Source organism: Melanostigma gelatinosum, assembly GCF_949748355.1.
Source record: "Melanostigma gelatinosum genome assembly, chromosome: 4".
Taxonomy (NCBI): Eukaryota; Metazoa; Chordata; class Actinopteri; order Perciformes; family Zoarcidae; genus Melanostigma; species Melanostigma gelatinosum.
The window spans coordinates 22,848,482-22,865,046 of record NC_136637.1 but is presented as its reverse complement, the minus strand read 5'-3'; the positions used below and the strand labels follow the sequence as shown (position 1 = coordinate 22,865,046).

Below are 16,565 nucleotides of genomic sequence, written 5' to 3'. Positions count from 1 at the left end.
AGATGCATTGTGTAGATTATCTAGAGCAGTGGTTCCCAAACTTTTTAGGCTGCGCACCCCCCCCCCCCCTTAATAAAAATAAAAAAAGCAACGGAGCCTAAAAGTCAAATGTGAATGCGGTTGCTTTAAATTACAGTACGCTATTGTAAATGTATTGAGTGATTTATGCCTGTTATAAGCTACAGCACATTGTATCGATATTGATCTTATCCAGCTTTGAGAGCTTGTTTTCCCCCCACTTACAGTAATAGTAAGAGCAATATTATGGAGTGTAGAGGTTTGTCTTGTGTAAATCAGCTCTAATAATATAATTGTAATCGTTATTAGTGTAGATTTTCTGTGTAAATGCTGCTTTAGATTGAAATCCGCAAGAAACTCATCTCTGGAGCTACTTGTCAATAACTAGGTCAAATGTGAGGCTGTTGTAGATTGACTTTACTCCATGTGTGGCATAAAGGCAATGCAGCCAGTGTATTTAGATTTGAAGTGGAGTTGTTGTAAATGTGACGGTGGCTGTCATACATTCCTATCCTAACATAACACTGCATGCTTAGTACGGAGCTGCAGTGTTTGCAGCATGGAACTGTTGCCTGTAACTTAAAAGCAAAAGCAGCCCGTCAGCTGCTTACGATTTAATAATAGCTATAGAGCACAGTGTTTCACGGGGTGGTAGTAATGGCTCATTTCAACATCACACAATGCCGCTAGTTAGAGTTGAGCTACTTATGTAGCAGTGTTTGTAACCCCCCATCTCAGATGATCTGCATTATTTTGTCTGCTTGCTGTATATCTGACCCCTCAGAACAGATGCTGACAGTTGGTCTCTATTGAAAGCACACCGATAAGCGTCGCTCAGCCAACATGCTAGGGAACATCATCGCCTCTTCTGCAGTCTCTTGGGTCAGGGACCGATCCCCAAACAGCTCAGCCATGGCAGCCTTATTCTCTTGCGAAGGTGATGCAACTGGCTCGAGTGTGGAGTCTGCTGCTGCTGCTGTTGTTGTTGTTGTTGTTTGTAGGTTCATTATGCAGGAATAGCAAAAGTTGTTAATGAGTGGACACATTGGCCCTTACTTTCAACAATATATTCTGTTTCCCTTCAGTTTATCATTGATGCCACTGTTGGTAACTTTAATACAACTTTTTATTGCAATGAGAAAGTTTGTGACCCGCCCGCCATGTTGAAAAGAGTCTAGCCAGAACCAGCCACCACTTTATCGTTTTACAGCTAAACAGTGGGCCTAGTTTGACAGTTTGATCAGGGTTTATGAGCAGTGATTGAGAGAGTCCTTGACTCTGATTGGTTGTTTTTTTTCCGGCACGCTGGAATCTTGCAGAGGCATTAAGGAGGCGGAGGAACCTGATTAATTTCTGTAAAAGTGTTTGTACTTTGCATTGCCGATTGTTGTTGATTGTTGTTATATGTTGCGCACCTCCCGTCATGTCAAATTCATTGTATGTTCAACATACAATGGCAATAAACGGATTCTGATGGTTTGACAGTTAAGAGGTTACTTCTTAATAAAGTAAACTGTAGCTTTGACGATGAATCTCATCTTCTCCTCTAACTACCTGTGGAAAGTATATAACGTAATGGCATCACTATGTGAAATCTTTTGTAGATCATGTTAGTTGGTCAGAAGAGCAGTCTGATCCGGACTACTTCCCAACCCCCCCTTGTGACAGTCTGCAAATGTTAAGGCCACAGGGTCACGCTAAGTGTATTTCTGTGCCAGACTGAAAATCGAACATCCTGGGAAATGAAATGTAACGTAGCGCTCACTGTACCCACGAGAGTGTTTCATCCACTCAACTGCCATTAAATGCACAGAAAGTCTGCTCTCCCTGGGAGAGGGGGGGGGGGGGGGGGCTGCAGACACTTGGCTCAAGGCATCACATCGCTGATTATCCTCCGGGGACATGTGCTGTGAGCCGGCCCTTGTTTGGGATCGGCTCTCACTGACTTTCTAAAGTTGTGGTTTCCTTTTCAGTTCATGGAAACCGCAGACAAAATCAATGTTGAGTCATGAACCCCTGACATGTGCTCGGATGCACAAACTGAAAAAGTCAAACCACAGGATGTGTTAGAATTCCCCCCCCCCCCCCCCCACCGCCCCTCGTGTTTTTTAGTTGATCATGTGTCGTGGATTGGTACCTTGTTAAACGATATAGAGGTAATTGGGTGGAGGAGAGGCCGCTTGGGGAGAAGGCTATTTGTTAACACTTAAGAAGCACAGCTGATCCATACATTACTGCACCTCCTGAGAAGTAGCGAGCGCTTAGTACACATGGGAGTGGAGAGGGCTTCATCCACATGTTGTAGTTCCAGTCAACACGACCGCTACTATGAGGAAATACAGCAGCTAACCATAAGCTACCGTAAATCATTCATCGGCATCTGCATTTGCGTTTGAGTCGTAATCAAACAGCCTTAAGTTGAGGCTGTAAAGAGTTGTATTAAAGTTGAATGAAACATTTTACCGTTCACCGGGTCCTCGTTGAAACTAATGTGGTGAAACTAGCGGATGACATCTGCACCTGGAAGTACTTTGTTGTTATCTCGACTCTGCTTGCGTTGTGATTGGATCTCAGCTTGCTACAGTTGTAGCCGGAGCTTTATCTTTTGTTGTGATGATCGTGAGGTAGAAGTGAAGCATTCACATTGCAAAGTCATCTACCAGGAATGTGTGCTCGCATGTATTTGGTTCGCCAACACTGCCTTGCCGGACGACGTTCCAGCAAACGATGCATAAATGATTCATTCATGTATGATGTGCATTGAGCAGTAGTGTTAATGAATCTCTCTCTCTGTGTTTTCCAGGCTAGGTGTGTGCGTGCTGACCTCATGGTGTAACAGAAGTAAAGATGAGCATTAGCAGTGATGAGGTCAACTTCCTGGTCTACAGATACCTACAGGAGTCAGGTATCCTCCCAAGTCCTTATTTTAGCTATCAATACTGCATTTTTTTCATCTTAAAATACTATACTTTTATTAACGTTTATTAGTCTTTTGCTTCCCTATCGATCCAATTTTTACATCCAATGTCATTATGTTTTTCTCTATTTCTAAATGTTTTGGTTTAATATAGACACAAAGTCACTCATCATTTCAAATGATTGAAGGTCCAAACCATAAGCATTTGAGTCAATAACGCTGCACTGCAAGTCTGACCCACGGAAAACTAAATTTGCCAAAAGTGTCACCAAAGTCATGATTAGCGTTTTGTCTTTTTAATCGATAAAACTGATTCAAAGTTTTTTTGACACACCCGAATATTGTGAATCAGAACGAATGAAGATTCCTTGATTTATACTTTGATAAAAAACAAAATCCCATTTCCATAGTTTGCCATAGGTTTGATGCAATTTAAAGCAACAACAAAATTGAACTATTCGTTTTACTTCAGTTGGTTTTACGTTTGCACATTGGAGCGAAATGACCGTCTCTGCTGCTGCTCGCTATGTTGAAGTGTAAAAACAGCATAATCAGTGCGGGTCAGCGTGTTTGGTGACAGGCACACTCTGGAGGAGAAGTGGGTGGGTGGTGATTGAGAGGCCTGTCTGTCCACTACTTAATCAATCATAGACGGTTAATAGACTGGATTTATTTAGCACCTGTACCCTGGTACAGGTGCTAAGAGTACAGTCTGGTAAGAGACTAACTAAGACCAACAGTCTGGTAAGAGTGCTGAAGGCTGAGTGAAGAGTCACCCTCGCATGCTTTACATGAAGCTGCTGTGCACAATACTGACCGTGGCACATTGGGAGTAAACTTGGGATCTGTTGGATTAAAATGGACTAAAAACTTACAGAGTTAAAATGAGTCTCCAGATATACCCAGACATCCTGGCCTTTTGTATTTGACAATAACCTTTTATCCAACTGCGGTGAGCAGTGTAAACCAAACCCCCATATCACTGCAGAGGAGCAGCCAGAAGGCTACGTTCAGCTGCTGCTGGTTACACGTGGGAATCAATGAAAGTTGTGTGGTCTGAAACTCCCCTTCCTATGACTATCATATTTACTGCATGAATGGCACTACAGGTATGAAAGCATTTTACTGCATAGTAACCAGTACAAAGTCTGATGTTTTATGCATTCAATTCAAATATGTGTAAACGATGCTGGTGGGCAGTTGTAGCCAGAGATCGCAGTACAAGCGATCTCTTCTATAACCTCGACAACATACAAGAGGACAGAATAACAGCAGTGATGTGGAAAGAACAAGATGGCTTTAAATTGTAGTTCTGAAATAAATCAAGAGGGAAGTATTATTTGCAGTGATATATACGTATGCCGTTGCCTTTCAATAAAAATCTCCTCTCCTCTCCTGCCCCCTTCCTCCTGCTCTTTGTCTCTCCAGGGTTCTCCCACTCAGCGTTTACCTTCGGTATAGAGAGTCACATCAGCCAGTCCAACATCAATGGTGCTCTGGTTCCCCCTGCTGCCCTCATCAGCATCATCCAGAAGGGCCTGCAGTACGTCGAGGCTGAAGTCAGCATCAATGAGGTGGGACACAAACTAGATAATAGATCCTTTCCTCCCCTCCTCCTCCTCTCTAACTGGTTATTCCTCCCATGCTACAGGACGGCACATTATTTGACGGGCGGCCCATTGAGTCTCTGTCTCTGATTGACGCTGTGATGCCGGACGTCGTTCAGACGAGGCAGCAGGCCTACCGGGACAAAATGGCCCAGCAGCAGGCCGCCGCTTCGGCACAGACGTCGGCCACCGGAGGCAGCATCGCTGGCAACGCCAAGAACGGAGAGAATACTGCCAACGGGGAGGAGAACGGAGCCCACGCCTTAGCTAGTGAGTAATGCGTATACAGATAGACGAGGACATGCACCTGATGGTCAGGACATGTTATTTTTGATCTTGGCAAGAGTAGTTGGATAAAAAAGTTCTAAAGTTCAACTAGTAAAACTAGTGTTTGTTTTTTGTCACGGAATGTAAATTTTAGTAATGAAGTTTATCTTTATATTGCATATGTTCGCTCACACAGAGGTATAGAATTGCAACTCCATATCTTGATATCCTGTCTCACCCACCAAACTCTACGCGCAGACAACCACGCAGACCTGATGGAGGTAGACGGAGACGTGGAGATCCCCCAGAACAAGGCCATGGTCTTGAGGGGCCACGAGTCGGAGGTCTTCATCTGTGCCTGGAACCCAGTCAGCGATCTGCTGGCATCGGGGTTGGTCACTTTTCATTTCCTACCGTTATCCTCGGACACTCGCAATAGAGAGACGATCGGAAACAAGATGGAGAAATTAAACAAGATGTCCCCTGCCGGACTCTAACCCTTCACTGCATGAAACATGAGTTTCATTTTTTACATGTGATGGTGCACACATTGCCATAATATTATACATATAGAAACAAATATTTGTTACTGATATTAGGGCTGCAACTAACGATTATTTTAATAATCGATTAATCGGGTGATTCTTTTTTAGATTAATCGATTAATCGGATAAAAAATAAAAAAGCATTCATTTCCAACCCTTTATTCAAAAACGGAACTGATCTTCAGAAAGTGCACAAACAGGTTGCTCCTTGAACATCCCTGAGCTGTTAAAGTAATAATAAAAAAATAAAATAAAAAAAATGGACTAACACAAAAATATGTATTTTTGTTTAAAGGGACCTGAGCTGTCAGAACAATAAATAATTTATAAAAAATAAAGAAAAATACAAATCAGAAAACTTAACAGGATTTGTTTGAACGTCAGAACTTGTTCTCTACACCACACTCACACAAACTCACAGATGCACAAACTCTCACACACACTCAAGTTCACTTGAAGCTTATTCATTAAATTATTACCATCATTGTAGTAAGTGCAAGTTCAGTTCATTTATACACCACATTTAAACACAGCTTAATGACCAAGCGCTATAAAATAACTTTAAAATGAAATTAAAAAGTACAGCACACAAATATGTTTGTCAACAATAACTGATATGGGACAAAGCACAGAATACATGACAACAGATTGAAAAATGAATGGGCCAAAAAAAGGCGAGTGAATAAAACGTGTCTTTAGTCTTGCAAACTATACCACCCCTGCTTTACTACTGTTATTAATGAGCTAACAAGCTTGTTGTTGCAGCCCTAATTGATATTGTAAGATTTACTTCAACCTATGACCAGCCGGAGTATAATGTCTGCATTTTGAAATTGGGCTGAAATATGTCACTTGAAACATCAGTTAAACTTTAGATGTGTTGATAAAGAAACGGATTGAAATGGTCTTAAAAAGCTTGGCAAAGAGGAAACATGGCTCATGTCTGAACGTGTTTGTCTCAGGTCCGGGGATTCGACGGCTCGTATCTGGAACCTGAGTGAAAACAGTACGAGCTGCTCCACACAGCTGGTCCTCAGACACTGCATACGAGAGGGGGGGCAGGACGTCCCCAGCAACAAAGACGTCACCTCGCTGGACTGGAATGTAAGCGCACCAACACACCTGCACATCACCTAACACGTGAGTCCATCTGCGTGGAGGCATTCATTTCAAACAAGGGACCAGCTCAGATGTGTACGAATGGTAGAAATCTCTGTGGAAGGGCTCCTTCACAGCCACAAAGTACGGTCATCTTTCAAAGCTTTATAATTTTCAACATCTTCAGAAATATACTTTGGTTGCTCATGCTTATTATTTCAAACATTTGAACACTTGACAGACGTGCATAGAGAGCAAAAACAACAGAACATTGCTTTGTACTTACTGTACTTAACGTACTGCATTTACGGTCCTGTGTGCACCAGAGAGGCAAATCGCAACAAATGCCTCATCACAGAGAAACTCCCAGAGCACCGGTGATGATGTCTAACAGTGGGGGATCATCAGAGAGAGACATTTTCCTTTAGTTCAGCCAATGAATTGTAAACCTGAGCCAAGGGGCAGAGGCAAGAGAATTCCTGGAGAGCGTCCATGCTGCTGGAAAGCACACAGGCCTCTCTTCTAATCCCAGCTGAGTCCCAGGAAATGTTCATTCAGCCTGGACTCCATGTTGCAAATTCTGCAAAAGACAACATGCGTCTGTACAGGTGTCCAAATGGGCTTTTTTTTTTTTTTTACATGTTGAACCACTCACTCTCTGATCCACTCTGACACTCTCTCTCTCTCTCTCTCTCCCCCCCCCCCCCCCCCCCCCCCGTTTGGCAGAGCGAGGGCACGCTGTTAGCAACAGGCTCTTATGACGGCTTTGCCAGAATATGGACGAAGGATGGTGAGATGTCTTTAAATCGTTTAACATGAGAATGTATTGTTTAATATTCGGAAATCAAAGCAATGTTATAGATTTAGGGCAACATTTAATATCAAGAGTTCTTGTATATTATAAAAGTGTACTTGTATACATATATTTGTATATTAGCAAGCATTAGGGAATGAACACAAGTGTTGCTGTGGGAACTCTATCAATGATTGCTCTGTGGTGGTGTTGTCATGTACTGCGACCTGTGTGTCACATGGTTTCATTCATCTGAACAATGCTGCCCCCTAGAGGCAGGCTTACATATGTCCAGCTGTGTGTTGACCCATTTTGTGTTATTTAGGTCCCTTGTGCATCAATAGGATGTTTAATGTTCCCCTTTTCCATCATTTTTGGCTGTTTTAATGTATATGAATTTTGGCTAGGGTGGGATTTAACCCGTAAAACAAGTTTAATTAAAATAAACGGTGTAGCCAAAATACAGACACTCACAGCCATAAAACCAGGCATTGTTACTGTACGAGGCTTCACAGCTGTGATGTGGACTCCTTTATGCCTTCATCCTGGTTTCCACTCAGGTTACTGCTGCTGTGTTATGGAGCGCTGCAGTGTTTGAGGCAATGCTTCAAAGTCAATGTTCCATTGGCATATTCCAGAAAAACCAAATGTAGCATTTATTGTGCAGAAAATTCCATATTTGTATTTTTCCTTCACCATAACAACAATGGTATGATGTAAAGAAACTCACATTTAAAGGGTTAAACTTCTAAAGACTGACTCATTATTGTGTGTGTGTGTGTGTGTGTGTGTGTGTGGCTCCACAGGGAACCTGGCCAGTACACTTGGTCAGCACAAAGGTCCCATTTTTGCCCTTAAGTGGAACAGAAAAGGCAATTTTATCCTGAGTGCAGGAGTAGACAAGGTAAACCAGCTCTAAGTCAACGTGTTGAATACCTGCTAGCATGACCTCTCATGTACCGTTTTAATAAGTTGATCAAATAACTGCACTGTGTAGTCATTGTTAGCTCTAACTATACATGTGCATGTGTCCTGCCAGACAACAATCATATGGGATGCCCATACAGGAGAAGCCAAACAACAGTTTCCCTTCCATTCAGGTACAGCAGCATCACTTCTTGTCACTTAAGAATTATTTTCAAGCTTCGCCTTTTGATCTCGCTAACGTCCGTCTTTCCGTCCCTCTCAGCTCCGGCACTAGACGTTGATTGGCAGAGCAACAACACGTTTGCCTCCTGTAGTACGGACATGTGCATCCACGTCTGTAAACTGGGACAGGACCGACCCATTAAAACATTCCAGGGACACACAGTAAGTGGAGTGCGTATGTAGTGACACATGTGTAACCTCATCACTGATGTGTAACTCCTGAAGGGATAGAAAAAGGTGTTACTCTCACTGTTCACAGGGATATTTGGTCTAAACTGCTTTGGATGAGGGCATTTGTTAGCATTAACCTGGATCCAGGGTTAACATAAATCAAGATACTGTACATGCATCACAGACAAGGTCTCTCTCTCTTCTCTCTCTCCAGAATGAAGTAAATGCAATCAAGTGGGATCCCACAGGGAACCTGCTCGCCTCCTGCTCAGACGACATGACGTTGAAGGTGAGAGAGAAACCCGGTGAAACACAGACGGTCTCTGCTCTGTAAAAAGCCAAACGTCTTCTTCTTTTGGGCAGCCATCTAGTTCACATCTCTGAGGGAGGAGGCAGGACGTGTGTGTGTGTGTGTGTGTGTGTGTGTGTGTGTGTGTGTGTGTGTGTGTGTGTGTGTGTGTGTGTGTGTGTGTGTGTGTGTGTGTGTGTGTGTGTGTGTGTGTGTGTGTGTGTGTGTGTGCGCTGACGGCTGCATGTTGACACACTTGTGATGTAATGATCAACCACAGTGGGTACAAGGATAACGTTCTGTGGTTTGTTTTCAGATCTGGAGTATGAAGCAGGACTTGTGTGTCCATGACCTGCAGGCCCACAGTAAAGAAATCTACACCATCAAATGGAGTCCCACCGGGCCTGGAACCAACAACCCCAGCGCCAATCTCATGCTAGCTAGGTGAGCGTCTGTCAGCCAAAGCTAACGCGTGGAGCAGTGTTTTACACTCTGTTGTTTCTGAGCTGGAGCCAATACAATCTGCACACGTCTGTCTTTAAGTTTTGAATTGAGCGCAGCAGAGAAGCAGAGTGCTTTACTTTGCCCTGGTAATCTAAACTTTGCACAATACTCTTTATACTCTTTTATACTTTTATTTTTTATTTTATATATATTTTTTTGCACAATAAATCTCCATTTTCCGAACGTCGGCACCTCTTTAACCCCGTCTGTCCCGGTGTCTTACTTCCACAGTGCATCGTTTGACTCCACAGTTCGTCTTTGGGACGTGGAGAGAGGCATCTGCATCCACACGCTGACGAAGCACCAGGAGCCCGTCTACAGCGTGGCTTTCAGCCCCGATGGTCGGCATCTGGCCAGTGGCTCCTTTGACAAATGCGTGCACATCTGGAATACACAGGTATGAAGAGAACGGGGGGGGGGGGGGGGGTGCGTGTTTGTGACCGGTTCACCTTAAGACAGTGTCCGTACCTTTTTATTGAACGTGTCACTTCACTGATCCCGCTGTGCTTTCATTTTGTACAGTGTACACAGATTTTAGTAAAGTGGTACTTCAAAGCTGCACCAACAAATATTAGTTATATTAACAGCTTGAATGTGTAACAAACCAAGAAACATTTTACAGTGTAAGCTTGTCATCCAATCATTTTCCAGCGGCAGCATTTTTCATTGAACACTGTTTTAATAAACCAACTGCAGCTATTTAAGAGCTGAAGAGACCGAGTTGAATGTTGGGCTCACAAACGCTTAGCTGCTGCCCCCGTGTGGCCAGAAATATAATGCAACTACAGCAGTTTTAAGGCTCCTGCTGTGTTGTTTTATGTTTTTTTCTTCCCGTAAACAGCCCAAAGCATAATATCTGTCCTCCCCCCCCTCTTTGTGCTACAGACGGGCGCTCTAGTCCACAGTTACAGAGGGACGGGAGGAATCTTTGAGGTTTGCTGGAATGCAGCGGGGGACAAAGTGGGAGCCAGCGCATCAGACGGATCTGTAAGTACACGCTGGACTGTTTGGGTGGATGTTCTCGAGCTTTTATTGTGAAGGTTTTTGATATCCGTCCTCTTCTTGTCCCAGGTGTGTGTACTAGACCTTCGGAAATAGTACCGCTGTTTGTTGGAAGCCATGGACCGACCATGAATGTGTACATAGCCAAATGACTGTCCTTGCCTGCCCTGCGTACTGCTCTCGCTTACGACTATGGCCCCGCCCACCGACAGACAGGAAGCAGGAAACGGGAACAGGAAGCAAGCACTCGACACAGCAGGTCCAGACACGGGGGGATGAACGGACAAACGGACAGACGGATAAACGGGCGGATGGAAGCGCCCCTCTCTATCTGTGCAGACTCTTACAGAGATGCAGAAGGGACGCAGAGAAAAAACGAAAAAAAAACTGATAGACAAAAAAAAAAAATTACAGATCCGTATATGTACCAAAATTTGGAAGCTATTTTGCTTTTTTGATCTTTAAACCATGCTCATCGTCATCAAAATGAAAAACAATGAAAAAAGTGTTGCTCTTTGTTACCAGTTGGATCTCATTGTGAAGACATATCAACTTATCCACCATAAAATAGGATGGCACTTAGTTTTTTTAAATTTCAGATCTCTGTTTCAATGTTTTTATATTTTTTATCTTCGGGGGAGGGGTCGGGCTGGTCTGGTCAGAGTTTCATTGATTGGAGAAGAACATACATATAAACACGCTCGGACATGCACACCAAGCAGTTCTCAAAACAACTGTGTCCTCGTCATGATTTCAAAACAAGGTGGCAAATCCCAAGGCTTTTATTCTCCTGTGTGTCAGCGGTGGTTTCTGCAGGTGTGAGTTTGGTCAAACGGTTAACCTCAGAGTGGAGTAGTTCATGTGAACTCTAGACTCCCTCTGTACAGCCAAAATGACACAGCTGATGTACGTCTAGATGCTTTAAAGAAACTGCTCCTCTGTGCACAATTCAATCCAGATGTTTCACCCACAGTTCTCCTCTCTGGACCCTTCGGCCATAGCAGCTACTTGTGTGATGGAAAACGTTTCAATTGGCCAGAAGCTGACCTCCACTTGTCTAAATCTGAGTTGTATTAATGCAACCGTCGTCAGGTCCTCAGCCAGTAGGATTCCAGCAGTTGTGTTTTTTTGTGTGTGTTTTACGCATCATCCGGAAGACTTCAAACATTTCTAATTTGATCGACCCTCACATCACGATGCCCTGAAGTGTTGCTCCACGTTTCGGTCATGCAGATGTTCTGGAGGCAGAAATAATCCCGGTGAATAAAGAGCAGATGGGTCGAGCCAAAGAAAACACCCATCGGGTAAAAGAGGCCGACGACGTCAAAGACTGTAGAGCTGAGCTCTGTTGCTGCAATCGCACAACGATCATAGAACGCTACTGTGTGTCCACCGGGGAGCTTTCTCGCATTGTCCCAGGAGCCTCAATGAGCCCTTTTGTTATCATGTTGTGTATTTGTTCGTAAACAAGTGAAACCAAATACACACGAACGGTTTGTACTTCCTTTTTGATGAGCTGAACAGTTACAGCTGGAGTTCAAAGTTCATTATGTACACGTGACTGCCAACAATGGCTGCTTTGCAGTCATTTTGCGACGCGTTTGACGCTTTGTGCTTGAGTTCATGTTGTAGTTTGACCAGGAGGCTGTTTGTAACGGTTTGGCTCACTCGGCCTGAACGCAGCATTAAGAGGACGGTCAAGCTGTTTCTGAAATCACCCCCTCAGTCTATAGAACAAACACGAAATAGTTCACCCAGGAAACTGTCATTAAATTAAGTTTTTTGTATACTAACGGTTCATCTAACGTTGCATCGTCATCAGTACCTATCAAATGCAGCCTTTGAGAGCACTGAGGAGCGTTCAGGAACTCCGATAAAGTGGTTCGCAAAGTACATGAAGTGCATTATTTAGTTTGGACGTGGCCTGGCTGTACTGAGCTGGCCGGCTTAATCAGATCCAACTTCTAAAAGAAGCGGTGCACGGGCGATCACAGAGGAGTCGCCATGTTTGCACTTCTGGTTCCCTTGTCACAAAGTCTGTGGGATTATGGGATGGTTAGTTGTGAAATACGGTAGTTGTGAAATACGGTCTGTGGTTAACACGTGCTTACTCGATGAGACGGGGAGGAGGGGCCAAGTTTGAATGCCGATGTAGTTTAGTTTTTTATAAAGAGGCGGTTGCTAACAAGTGTCTACATGAGACTAAACGTCGTCACATTGAACACGTCACAGGCTCACGTTAGCGCTTTACTTCTGCCAATTTCATCTGCGCGTCAAAAAACCATGAAGTGCTCGTTTGTGAAGATTATCTTGTTGAACAGAACATGCAAGTGTCGTAACCCGCGTTTGCCACAGAGCAGTTTTTATGCAGTATTCCAAAAAAAAATTAAACCCCGAAACGCTTTTTGTAGAGGTGAGCAGCGCGATGCTAACCGTGTCGTCCCGGAACCACTGATGTCTTTTAAATTGTATTTTGACCAATATTTCGACTTCCGGTGGGCCAGCTTGTGTTCTTTGGCTCTGCCCTGTTGAAGGTTAAACCATAACTTGGTGATTCCAGAGCAGGTCTGCCTCCAAACCTCAATCTGAAGAATGTTTTCTTTTTTAACTGTTTTAATAATACGACCACCCACATTTCCCTGGGATGGAGTCGAGGGCTTGAGTGACTTTTGGCTGCCTTTACTTAGAAAGAGAGAGATGTCACGTTCTATATGTTTCCCTCGTCATGCTTTCTTATGCCTTTAATAACGCAGCCAATGGTTTCATTCCCCTGTTGAATCTTACTGGCTGATCCCTGGCACACGGTTGCGATTCAGAATCGAGCTCAAAAGCAGATCCAAACATTAAAGCAATATCTGGACATTTTCATTTTTGTCTGTTTTTGTTAGCAGCTGCTTGTCATAAAGTGTGTTTATAACTACACTTCTGAAAGAAACAATCCGAGATACAAAGATCTGAAGAAGCTAAAGGTCACATGTTGCAGTATTTTATCCACAGCATGGCCATCCTGGTGAATAAACAGAAGATGTCGAGCTGTGTTCAATGTATTTAAATCACCTCCATTCTTGTTGCTTTCTTCCCCGTCAACATTCTGCTCACACTTGACTGAGGTTCCTTGCTGACGAGACATTTTATACTCTTTTAAACACAAATTATTGTTACATTTTTGTAATTTCTTTGTAGATTTGAAAAAAAAGAAGTGAATTGATGATTTCTTGGCGGTGTTAATTTCCATGTTCTCTACATTTGAAAGACTTTGTTTTGTTCCTATTGCAAACGGTAAAGGGCGACCCTGTTATGTGAGGCTGAGCGAGGCACCGAGCGTGTGAAGAGTTGTCCCAGAGGAGCGACTGACCACTAAATTAAGTTTTAAATAAAGACATGCTTCACCTTTTCATTTTACTTTTATCTTTTGGGGAAACTCGGTCCCAGATGACAATGACTTTCTTCTTGGCTTACAAAGAAAACAATTTACAAAGGAAAAGTTACTCCTTAAATAAATATGATTGTAATTTGTTATTTTTTTTTAATCAAGCCAGGACTCTTGGGAATGTTTCTGGTTCCCCTTTTGTTCATTGTGTTCATCTAGTGAGGATTCAGAGAGTTGCTCTGGAAGCAGATTTAATCTCATTGGTTAAATAAGGACTTAACATTTGAGTCTGAACTGGTTGTGCACAGTCGGATATTGTGAGCACAGAAAATGATTATTTTGCATAATTGATTATATTTTATAAAAGAAACTTTTAGCACCTGAAGGATTTTCTTGGAAAAGATGAAAGTCTGTTCTCTGCTCAGTCATGTGATTGTCATGTGATTGTGTGGTTGCTCTGTGTGCTCACGTCCTCTCTGCGCTGTGCATCCTCAGCTTCACCTGCATGCTCATCCAGCCTGGCTCCCTGTGAACCGCGAGGTTCCCTTTCAGAAGAAGGTGATTTCTTATTGGCTGTTTAGTCCCATCATTAGTACAATCACCGGGGCAGTTAAGAAGCAAATAAATACGTGAGTTATTATAAATGCGCAAACTACATATTCTTTTTCTGTGCTAAAAATATCGTAAGCCTCATTGACCGGAGCTGAAGAAACGTTTATTCTCTGGTAATATTTGAAATGAAACGGCAGCCAAATTCTCCAGACTCATCTGGAGTTGTTGAACTTATTTCCATATTTTTGGTTATATTTTCTCATAACAGTTTAAGTTTGTAAAAGTTTAAGCTTTAGGTTGGCTTCACTCAAAGGTTTAATTAAACAAAGAATTTGACATCTGCCTCCAGAGCTCTGCTTCTGACAAACAAACTGCAAATCCATTTATTTCCTCTTGTATCAGTCTGTAATAAATTGGGCGTTTTTTACTAATGGGCTTACAGAGATTTCATGTTTTCCTTTTAAGAGTCCTGAGTGATTTCATCACTTTTTTTTTTTCTTCCTTGTATTTCAAGCACTTGAGCCAAAAGTTAAATGAAAATATCTCACGCGGGCAACTTCCTGCCACCCTTAGGTCTGTGCCGTCAGTGTGTCTGGGTCCACATGGCTAATGTCGCTGAGTCAGCCTTTTATTTGTGCCACCACAACAGACATGTCAGTCTAAGCAGCAGCTCTCCCATGAGGTCTCACAGCCTTTGTGACTTTTCTTCTTTTCTCTTCTTCTGCAACTCGCATCACATTGGTCTGTTATCATTGAAGTCAGATCAGTAGAACAAAAGTCCAGAATAAAATATATTTTGATAAGAGTTTTGAGTTTTTATTTGTGTGAGTGTGTGAGAGAGAAAATGCTGCGTAGTGTCGGCGCTGAACTACCATCCTGGAGTAACCGTACTCGTGTCAGTGACGATCATGAATCCGTGTTTTATTCATGTCGAAACATACTTTATGAATGGCTTTATTGAACCAATACAACACTGATTTCAAAGAGCTTGAACCTCCCCCGTGTTCCCGTCCTCATGCTCGTGCTGTCTGTGCTGCACATCCGACACAATGACACTAAAGAGACGTGCTTCTTCCTCAGCGTACGGTTTAAAATCAGGGATTTTCAAAGTGGGAGAGAAGCAATATTTATTTTTCATTTCTCGTCATGTAAAGGAAGATGCAGCCGTTTGGGTTTTGTGGTCTTGATGACAAGCCGCGACCCAAAGAGATTATCATAGGATTTTACTTTCACAACTACAACGTTGAATGTACTGCTCTGCAATGTCTTTCCTCGTCTCAGTCCCCTGTGTCATGGTGTGTGCTACGTCTCACTGGAGTCAGAATGCCCATATTTGATTGGCTGAGCTGCATCACGTGATGCGATTCACTACCCGACAGCCTCTGCTGTTAAGTTTCGTTTCACGATAGTCGCGTACTCGCCCCCTGACCAATCACAGCGCATTCTGCACCTCGCGGCAGAGCTACACATGGTCACTGAGCGGCGTGTAATGCTGACGTCATCATAGGCCGGCTTGCAGGCTCTGATACGTCAAAGACTACGCCCAACATGTCAAACTAAAGATCTGATTGGTTAAACACTGTGACAATCAACAATATCGTCCCCATTCACTTTAATCTGCACTGGCTGCAGGTGAGAGTCTGCAGGCCTCGGGCCTCTCTTCTGACCAAGAGACACAAGGTGAAATCTGATTGGATAAAAGCTCGACTTAACACAAGCTGCACTGGAAGCAGAGCAACTGAGGAAGACAGTAGCTGTGCAATGAGAAAATAAGATAATGGGAAAAATATTTTTATGAATTATAATACATGTAGTGTATTTAAGAAAAATTATAAAATAGATATAACTTAGTGATTCTTTTTAGGCGAGCAGAGAAGGCTTTGCAGGCCCTGATGGCCCGCCACTGGTATAAAATTGTGTTTTATATTAAACTGGGCCTAGTACCGTGTATAACAGGGGTGTCCAAACTTTTTTCAAAGAGGGCCAAATTTGATAATGTGAAAATGCCCAAGGTCCAACAGTCCCTGCTGACATTATTTTAAACAATACAAGTAGCCTATACATACATTGTTATTTTATCATTTTATTTTCAATGACAGCAAATAGCAATGTAACCAAATGTAAGCATTCATGTGTGAACACATCTCAACAACTATTCTGCCTTTCTTTCACATCTTGAAAGTCAGATAACAAAGAACAAGCCATCTAAAAGCTAATTACATAGGAACCGATCAATATTCTCACCTCAAGACAATCTTAAATATGACTTAGTGAGGGTGATGA

The 16,565-nt window shown here is 42.9% G+C and overlaps 1 protein-coding gene across 1 annotated transcript in view; it reads left to right on the top strand.

The window, feature by feature from the left end:
• LOC306777011 (F-box-like/WD repeat-containing protein TBL1XR1) overlaps window positions 1-15,030 on the top strand; it is a 40,129-nt gene extending 25,099 nt beyond the window's left edge. Inside the window, exons 3-16 of the mRNA XM_079267935.1 lie at window positions 2,822-2,923; window positions 4,364-4,509; window positions 4,587-4,812; window positions 5,068-5,200; window positions 6,317-6,458; window positions 7,179-7,242; window positions 8,052-8,149; window positions 8,285-8,345; window positions 8,435-8,556; window positions 8,780-8,854; window positions 9,171-9,298; window positions 9,590-9,755; window positions 10,244-10,345; window positions 10,430-15,030. Of these exons, the coding sequence (XP_079124061.1) occupies window positions 2,866-2,923; window positions 4,364-4,509; window positions 4,587-4,812; window positions 5,068-5,200; window positions 6,317-6,458; window positions 7,179-7,242; window positions 8,052-8,149; window positions 8,285-8,345; window positions 8,435-8,556; window positions 8,780-8,854; window positions 9,171-9,298; window positions 9,590-9,755; window positions 10,244-10,345; window positions 10,430-10,456 (1,548 nt within the window). The 5' untranslated portion in view covers window positions 2,822-2,865 and the 3' untranslated portion in view covers window positions 10,457-15,030. The remainder of the gene's footprint in view (window positions 1-2,821; window positions 2,924-4,363; window positions 4,510-4,586; window positions 4,813-5,067; window positions 5,201-6,316; window positions 6,459-7,178; window positions 7,243-8,051; window positions 8,150-8,284; window positions 8,346-8,434; window positions 8,557-8,779; window positions 8,855-9,170; window positions 9,299-9,589; window positions 9,756-10,243; window positions 10,346-10,429) is intronic.
• Window positions 15,031-16,565: the final 1,535 nt, after the last annotated feature.